The sequence below is a fragment of the Hevea brasiliensis genome, chromosome 6 (assembly GCF_030052815.1).
Source record: "Hevea brasiliensis isolate MT/VB/25A 57/8 chromosome 6, ASM3005281v1, whole genome shotgun sequence".
Taxonomy (NCBI): domain Eukaryota; kingdom Viridiplantae; phylum Streptophyta; class Magnoliopsida; order Malpighiales; family Euphorbiaceae; genus Hevea; species Hevea brasiliensis.
The window spans coordinates 99,466,413-99,476,000 of record NC_079498.1 but is presented as its reverse complement, the minus strand read 5'-3'; the positions used below and the strand labels follow the sequence as shown (position 1 = coordinate 99,476,000).

General features: G+C 29.6%; 1 protein-coding gene across 2 annotated transcripts; it reads right to left on the bottom strand.

Annotated features, from left to right (window-relative positions):
• Positions 1-4,586: 4,586 nt before the first annotated feature.
• Positions 4,587-8,814, bottom strand: LOC110641239 (uncharacterized). Of its 2 annotated transcripts, none has more exons than XM_021792891.2 (5): positions 8,508-8,814; positions 8,229-8,422; positions 7,250-7,329; positions 6,406-6,449; positions 4,587-5,717 (listed from the first exon to the last, which is right to left on the bottom strand). In XM_021792891.2, exons 3-5 carry the CDS (start codon positions 7,316-7,318, stop codon positions 5,525-5,527), a joined length of 306 nt encoding a protein of 101 aa, XP_021648583.2. In that variant the 5' UTR covers positions 7,319-7,329; positions 8,229-8,422; positions 8,508-8,814; the 3' UTR covers positions 4,587-5,524. The 2 variants fall into 2 exon arrangements, with proteins under 2 accessions (XP_021648583.2, XP_021648582.2); XM_021792890.2 differs by having other exon boundaries at positions 7,250-7,334; positions 8,508-8,813.
• Between the last annotated feature and the right edge of the window lie 774 nt (positions 8,815-9,588).

The following is a 9,588-nucleotide window of genomic DNA, read 5'->3' as shown; positions in this document are numbered from 1 at the left end:
TATGTTGATTAAAAAAATAATTAAATCACTTAAATTATAATAAAATATTATTTAATTTAATTAATTATTTTTTTTATCTCATTTAATTAAAAAGAGATGATAAGGTATATTTTTAAAAATTATATAAATAATTATTATGTTTAATAAAAATAAAATTGAAATAAAAAAAAATTAATACTTGCAGAACCCTATTTTGAAGTTGACAAAATATTTAAATAAAAAATTCAAAGTGGTATTTGAACATTGATATATACTGTCGAGAAACTCAAGATAGTTTCCATTAATTCCTGACTCTCTTATGGCAAACAATGTCAACAACTTCACACTATCCTTTTGCCCACCCACCACCTACATCCTCACTCATTATTTTTTCCTTCGGAAAAACTGGGATAATGCTTTTATATATATATATATATATATATATATAATTAATTAATTAATTAATTAATTTCGATTAAAACTGAAATTTAGACTTCACAACAGCATTGAAATCGACTTTAATATCTTTAAACTAAAGCTTAACGATTGAAATGTATATATTCTAATTAATCTCTATTAAATTCAGAGAGAGTGCCGATTAAATTATAATTAATTTATTTTAATTCAGACTTATATAAATAATTAAATTGTTTTAATAATTACTTTCATATTTTTATTTTAATACGGGCCCATATTAAATTTGAAGAGAGTGTTTGATAAATTATAAGTTAATTCATTTTAATTTAAATTTATATAAGTGATTAAGTTATTTTATATATTAAAATAACTAATAAATCAATATTGTAATATAATTATTTATATTTACCCTTTATATATAATTTCCCCACGTGGGATTTATAATCTCACAGTCTCAAAGGAAATTAAGTTTTAGGAATTAGGAGCATTTCCCAATACATAATTAAGTAAAGGATTAAGTATATCTCTCCATCTGTCAATATAAAATGTCTCATTAAGTTAAATCAAATTCGAGAGTACCTAACAGCCTGCCATTTTCAATAATAATAATAATAATAATAATAATATCAAAAGCAAGAGAGAATTAGGATCCAAGTAAGTTAATATGTCATTTCCATTTAGATATTAATTTGTTTTGTATGCTTGTTGTACCTACGTGGTATTGATAGGATACCTTCCTAAAAAAAGAAAATAAAAAGAATTTTTAATTTTAACAGATTCATATTATGCAATTTTATGAATAATATGATTAAGAACTTTTATAATTAAAAATTAAAATTTAAATCTTGAGTATTTTTTTAATTAAAATTTTAATACAAAAGATATTGTGCAGAACTGAAATTATCCGTTTTAAACTGACGGTTCCAAATTGAAATTGGTCCAATTTAAAAGATTTTAAATTTTATTTTCTATTTTTTTTTCTAGATTATATAGATGATTTTGAGTATTTTTAATTTTTGGACCACTCTTAAATAAGGTACATAATAAATTTTTGAAGTTAATTAGCATATTTTAGATTTTTAGGTTTAATTTGAAATTTTTAAAATTATATTTTTTTAACATTTTTCCTGGATTATGTAGATGGTTTTGAACATCTTTAATTCTTGAACCGTTATCAAATAAGGTGTACAATAATTTCTGTGAAATTTTGAAATTAATTTGCATATTTTAACTTTTATTTTTATTAATGTTTAATGAATTAAAAAATATACTCTTGAGTGTTTAAAGTGTATAAACATTTGAAAAGGGATCTTTTTAATTGGTGAATTATTATTATTAAAGAAAATAATTTATACTAGAATTATCTCAAATCGGATTAGATCATGACCTAATTGGAATTGCAATCACTTTAAAATTAAATCAAAATTAATCTGAAATTGTAATTAAACCGTAATCAATTTGAACCATTTAAATTTAGACCATTTTAATTCAAGCCTCCAAATATCAAAAAATTATTGATTTCAACCCGAAATCAACCCTTGGCTAAGTCTAGCTAGGGGCCTTCAGGTGAACTTATTTAGGACTTGTTTTATTTTTAAATTTACTGTTAAATTAAATATTAGATTAGAAACAAGTTTAGTTAATTAGTCCTTGAGGGTTACATCAACAACTAATAACAAATACGACATTAAAAATGAGAGTGAACCCAAAGAACAAGGAACTCAACACATGTCCTATTCTATTTTGGATTGATTCTTAAAGTTAGTAGTTGATGTAACCCCTCTCAATATTTCGTTGAGATCTCATTATCCACAGAAAAAATTGAAATAAATGTACTTAAGGCATACATAAGACCTACCCAAATAGCCATTAAGCTGTGATTCCCATATATATTTAAAAAAACAAGTCATTTAGTTGCGTTCGCAACATACAAATGCCAACACAACACAGTCCATGGGCAGCCTTTAAAACTATAGAATAATGTTGGATATGATTACATTTTCTGAGAATGGCAATGGCTATGATTGATTACGTTGGAATAAGTCATGCAACTTATTTTAAGGCTTTCTTTTTTCTAAGGCAAAGCAAGTGTGTGCATATATATATATATATATATATATATATATATATAACAGTAAAATCACCCATCATCTTCAATCCATTATTGCTTGTCTGCCAATATGCCAATGCCATCTTCAAAATTTTGCTAAATTTATGTCGTCTTCAATACAAGTGGGAAATTGAGTAGTGTTTCTTCAATTTATTTATTATATATATATATATAATAAGGTTGGTGGAAGGATAGACATGACTATATTCTTTCTTTTTATTTTATTTTATTTTATATTTTAGTTTTGTCTTGAGAAGATTCAATACCATTAATTTTTCTTTAAGAAACCTTATGAATATTAATATTTCCTATGTATAAAACCATTAATTGTTCTCCTGTCAATTTTGATTCTCACATATATATATATATAGATATATATATATACAAATAAGCTCGGCTACTGAATCGATTTCAATTCATCTAAAAGGTGAATAAGAACTGAAACCGTAAATTTAGAGTTTTGATTTCGATTCGATTTCACCTAAATTCAATGGTTTATAAAATTTTTTAATTTTTTAAATGAAAAAAGATAATTTGACTCAAAATCATCGATTTAGTTTTGATTTAATTTTAATTCGATTCATTTACAATTCAAATTGAAGACGATTTTCACCTGTTCTTTGATTTGGAACCGGCCTTGATGGGTCTAATGACAAGGCACATGAAATTAATGTGGCAAAGGAAAGGATACTGTAGAGGTTTTGGGGAGTGGTTGTTGGGGAGTAGGTGATGGGATTTGTTATCATCATTCAATCTTGACATAGTTGACCACACCACTAGAGGTTTTGGGAGTTGTCATCAAGAAAGTTGCTTATGACGATAATAATTTATCTTGAAGTTGAACTATACAAGTTGTGCTTATGGAAATATTTATATTTGTTTTTACTTATGAAAATATATTTTAATTTACTATAAATTATTATTATTTTTTTAATAGAAGCATCGGGGAGTAATGACTTGAATTTAACTATACTAAATGAGTAATATGTTTTTAACCATTAAATCAAGTTAGAGTATAGAATTTGCTACTATTTAATAATTTTACGTAATTTACATAATATTTATCTCCCTTATAATTTACTTCAAAGATTAAATCCTTGTTAAAATAAAAAAGTGAGCAAAAATAAATGATCATATACCCTACTTACTTTCATTTAAATGTCTAAGCCTAAGCAACTTACCTTCCATTATCTTTCATCATATAATTTAGAAAAATTATTATTTAGTTCCTATATTTTAACGAAATTATTAAATCATTATATTTTAATGAAATTATTTAGTCCTATATTTTGAAAAATATTCTATAAAAATTTATATATTTTTGTTCATTAAACTCTTTAATTCTTCAGTAAAAATTTTTTATTAATCAATGAATTTTAATGTAAGTAAAATTACTATTTAATCCCTTTATTTTAATAAAATTAATAAGTTAGTTCTTATATTTTAAAAAACATATTATTTTGTCTATCTATTTTAGTAAAACTAATTAGTTGATTCTTATATTTTAAAAAAATATTTTTTAATTCTTCTATTTTAGTAAAACTAATTAGATGGCCTATATATATTTTAAAAAACATATTCCTAAATAAAAATAAAAATTTTGTTGTGCACTAAATTTGAATTTGCTTTAAAAAAAATTATGCAAGTATTTTCATTCAATTTCTTAAGCATTATTTTTGTATTTTCACTACTGAAAAATAATTTTCCTAGATTATTGCTTTTATTTCTTGAAGATTTACAAAAACTAATTAACATTTTTGCATAGATAGTTTCTACCACTTTCTATAAAGAGAATGAGGAAGAGAATGATGTGAGTACAGAGGGGAAGAAATATGAGGAAAGAAAAATAAGGGGGAAAGGATTAAAACAATTTGGGTAAAAAAAAACCAAAAGGACTAAGTAGTTAATAAAACCAAATTATATGAATTAATTAATGTGCTTTTTAAAATATAAGATTCAACTAATTAATTTTATTAAAAAAAGGGACTAAATAATAATTTAACCAGTAAAAAAATTGATAGAGACACTAAATAATTTAACAAATTAAAAAAAGAGAGATTAAATAATATATTTTTTAAAATACTGACAACAAGTAATTATTTTCATTAAAATATAAAAAATAAATAATAATTTCCTATAATTTGCCATAAATGATCTATTATGGAATAGTATAAATTAAATAAAGAAAACATTGCACAAATGACTTTTAGTTCAATAGTACTAGAGCCGTCTTTAAAGTTGTAAAGCCTTGAGTTCGAATTCTGATAGGAGACAATAATACCAGACCTTCTCGTGAATCTCAAGCCATCAATCACAGAACAATGATCTTTTGTGGAGTCGACAAGGAAGCCTCAACACAGGAAAATTGATTTCTTAAGAACTGGCAGGAACAAAAGGAGCACACAGGAACAACCAACACCAACACATACAAGCCTAGACTGCAGTTCGATTGTGTTGGTTACCAGAATGCAGTTGATGAACATTGGGCCTCAATGCTCACAAAAAAGATATTTCATAGCAAGTACTTTGTTAATTTGTTTCTGCAGAAAGCACTATGGCAGCTTATTCATACTCCTTAGCCAGTGACGCTCCTGATCCTCAGCCTCTTTAATGGCATCATCAACCTTTTGAACCACAAGCTTCATTGCATTTACACTATTTTCAGCCTCCCCCATGCGTCTTTGCAGTGCCACTAGCTCCATGAGTGCATCTTCCAGCTCCTTGGTTGCTGCTTTTATGACCAACATGCTACTTGCTTTTACAGACTTGAGCATAGAACGCATCCCAGCAATCCTTTCTACTTCAGAAATTTTTTCTAATGGTTGGGTAAGCCATGAAAGCTTTAGCTTTCTAGCCTCCAAATCTTTTATTTCATTTCGGAGGACTTTAATCTCAGTGACAGTGAGCGGAATGTCAGTGCTTTGTAGTCGGCGAACAACATATATCAGAGACAATTTCAAGCAAACAAGCCCTTACTGATGGTGACTTGTGCCGGCAGTTAGCCGCAATATCACCATACTAGGCAAATATGGCGGTAAGTACAGGCGCAACACTAGCCTTGACTTCATAGCCTTGCACGATCGTTGTTCCACTGCCTCCACTATTAGCTGGAAATGCGTCTTCAGAGGGTGGGATCTGCATCTCTTGATTCTGCTGCTTTTCTTTTTGACAACTCCATGGGTTCACAGATTGGTCTTGTTGCTGAATATACCTGCGAAATTTTTGTTATTACATCAGAAAACAACTGAAAAAAAAATTAAGGAGTGACCATTAAATGTGACCGATTTCTAAAATTGAGGATTACCGTAACTCACGAAACTCGATGAACTTTTCTATATATATATAAATAGAGAGAGAGAGAGAGAGAGAGAGAATCCATTTCCTGTCACATATATCAAAATAACAATGTTACATAGCGCATTAACTGCATAACAACATTTTTTTTCAAATTTGTTTACCACAAAAACGCATAAAAAGTTTTTCACTACAATGTTTAAATCTATGGAGAAATTCTAAGCATTTCCCAAAATTTTATCTATGGATTGCTTTTAATAAATCACCGGTGCAATTACAGCACCATAACTGGGCAAACAGCCAGCCGGTTGTCCGGTGCTGTACTACAGCTGCAAGTATCCTAAATAAATTATCTGGATCTGCTTTGCCTTCTAAGAAAATCAATCAATTTTAGATATGAATATCTGTTACAGCAGCTAAATGGACCTGACAAGAAAATAACATGAGTTTTTGCATAGCTGGATGTGATTAAAGAGAAATACAGCGATTGACACATCAAAAACAAATTATTATGAAATTATTTGGAAACTTCAATATAAACTACAGAATATAGTGAGAGATGCTCTGGTCATAGAAGTTTAACAACCATAGAAAGCAAAACTTACAGTTTAAGTGAAGAACCAGCACTCATAAAGTCTACTGATTGTCCCTGTTAATATATGTATTACTTGAGGATTAATGCATTTACATTAGAAACAGCCAAAGCATTTCGATCAACTAAAACATAAAATTATTCATGAACATGCCAATAGTATTATGGGTATATCTTCTACATCAACTGTTCAGATTAGAAGCAGAGGAAGGGGGGGATGTGAACTGAATAACCTGTTTAATTATCCCACCATGATCTGTCACAAGAGTGTTATAAGTTTAAAACTAATTTCTACATCTTGCATCTTTAATGAGCTTTTATTTAATAGAAAATATCTTATGGAGAACTAATTAGCCATTCAACACCAGACACTGTTACACCTTACATATTACCCTTACATCCAGCTTGAGTTTCTTCATTTGCATTCCTTTAATTTAGTAAGATTAAATATTTATCTACGTATTGAACACACTGTGTCCCAGATGATAACATGACTTTCTGCTTAACATAACTTCAAAAAAATTATGCAGTAAAAGGAAAGTGATTTGCATTTCAAAAAGGTGATCTAAGTATAACACATCTCATAAATGGGAAAGGATTCACTCTTATTATCAGAATGCAAGTACTGAGGAAAGCATCTATATACACTACAAGAACTAAAATAAGACAAAACAATTACAACCACAAATTTAGCTTGATTTCATGAAGAGGGTAAAGCATGGTTAACAAAAGACAGAGTTCTATTATGGTGAATTATAATTTCTTTATTAAAAACAAAGGGAAATCTATGGTCAGAATGTACCATTCATATAAATAGGACCACAAGAAAAAAATTTTGAGATCACTTTCAGTTGTACCTTGTCATTAGTTTCTTCAGTTCCAGGATTTTCAGATGTAGTTTTGCACCTAAGCCTCTTCCCACCCATACATTGGATAGCTGGTCTTTCATCATTAGCCCGTTGAAGTATGCATCAGGTAGAGAAATGTATCCCGAGAAACATGAGTCAGATGTTTGTCCATGGATTGTTAATATAATAAATATATAATTGCTATTCACAGGTTACAGCATCCTGATATCCTTAAATACACAGTTATCATCTGTTTACTAAATTTTATTTGTCATATGTCACTGGAACTCCTTGTTCCTAAAGAAGTTGTTTACGCTATTTGATATGCCATTTCTACCTATAATTAGAGGTGGCCATGGTCTGGTTTGGAACAGGAACAGGACCAGTCCAACTCAGAACAGAAATGAAACCAGTCAAACCTGGGTTGACTGAAACTGTAGTTGAACCAGACTTTACCCGACCGGTCTGGTTCCCGGCTAAAACTAGATCTTTGTCACTTAACAAAAAAGAAATTAAAAAAATACCCTTCATTTTGGTTCTGGTCCCCTGACCCCGAAACCGGCGATCCAGTTCTGGATCCAACCCAGATTTTGTAGCTAGCCCTACCCATAGATGTTGGTCTTTGTTACATGGATGCTACTGATGGAACTGAAATTTCAGCTTTAACGCAAAACACTGAAGGAAACCAGCACAACATTAAAATAGGTGATATGGAGGTTATTAAAAAAAATAAAAAAAAAAAAGAAAGGGAGAAGAAGTAAACACTATAGTTTCACAATCTCCTATCAAATCAAAGGAAAACTGAAAATTTTAATAGAAGGCAATGAAATGCCAAGCAAATCTTGACCAAAAGGGCCTAGTGTCCTAATTTACTTTCCAGTAACCCATACAATGAACAGCATCAAGATTCAGAATCAGTTTTCTTTTTTACTTCCTCTTTCCCCTCACCAGAGAAGGACAAATTGAATAAGATTATGAACATACTCACCAAATGTTCCTTAGAACCAGGGACATCAAAAGACTTGATACAGTCAGTTGCATTTCGGCAAATAGAACCAACTATTTGATCATAACTGTCCACAGGAACTCCTAAGCTGTTCACTGCTTTCAAAATTTAAGGTTCAATCTTTGCAGCACAATTTTTTATTACTTCCCCTACTTCCAGGGCTTAGAGAAAACATTCTGAGAAAAAGTTGTTCCTAATTAGCATCATCACTGACAATAAAAATGCAATTCAATATTGTAATCAGGGAAAAATAATTATTACCTGATTTTCCTTTCTCACACTGGCTAAAAGGGGAATAAGAATCTCCAAAGAAATATCATCACTTTCCAAGATGGCAATGGTCATTGTTGTCACCATGGCATCTAATACAACTTCTGAGTTGTTTGACCTTAAAACAAATATACATATATAAATTGAACACTTACAATACAATGATCACTCGTTAATATAACCAGAAAAGCTAGAAGGGGTTGGATCCTTGACGCTCAACACACAGTAAGAAACACAAAGAATAAAATAAGTCAACAACTTCCTTCTCAGCAACAAGATCAGGCATAAAAAGGAAAAACAAACTGATAATGTTAGAGTCCAAGTACAATTAGAATTAGAAAGTATAATTAATTTAGAAAGTATAATTAGTTTATGAAGTTTAGTATAATTTAAATTATTAAGTTTAATAATTAGAGTTATATATTAATAGTTGGTTGGCCATTATATGGAATGTATCGCAGAGAGCTGATAAAGTAGAGAGATATGTTGAATTCTGTGAGTTTTATTTGAGCGATTTTGAAAGTGAGAAAAATAATTAGTGGTTGTAATTATTTTTCCTTCATAGTGAATTTGTTTGGCAGAGTAGGCTTACACCGAACCACGTTAAATTTTGTGTTCTTTATTTTGTGTGGGTGTGATTTTTCATAACAAGTAGTATCAGAGCTGTGATTCGATATGTCAAAGATGGCGAGCATAAAATTTGAGGTAGAGCCGTTTGATGGGAAAAATAATTTCAGTTTGTATCAAAGCACCGTGAAGGATGTACTTGTGCAACAAGGATTAATCAAAGCATTGAGCGAGAAGCAACTAGCGACCATGAAAGATGATGATTGGAGGAGCTTCAATAAAGGGCTGTGAGTACTATTAGATTGACGTTATAAAGGGCTGTGAGTACTATTAGATTGACGTTAGCCCTAGATGTGAAGTACAATATCTTGGAGGAGACCTCGCCTGTTATTTTATGGAAGAAATTGGAGAGCCTGTACATGTCAAAATCACTCACAAATCATTCGTACTTGAGGAAGGAGTTGTACCAACTCAGAATGGATGAAGGTACTGATGTGAGGGATCA

Bases quoted from the DNA above. Each gene is read 5' to 3' on its own strand.
- LOC110641239 (XM_021792891.2), bottom strand. From the start codon at position 7,318: ATGGGTGGGAAGAGGCTTAGGTGCAAAACTACATCTGAAAATCCTGGA. The intron at 6,450-7,249 runs GTACAACTGAAA...ATATATTAACAG, and splicing joins CTGAAGAAACTAATGACAAG to GGACAATCAGTAGACTTTAT. The intron at 5,718-6,405 runs GTAAGTTTTGCT...AAAATTTCGCAG, and splicing joins GCTGGTTCTTCACTTAAACT to GTATATTCAGCAACAAGACC.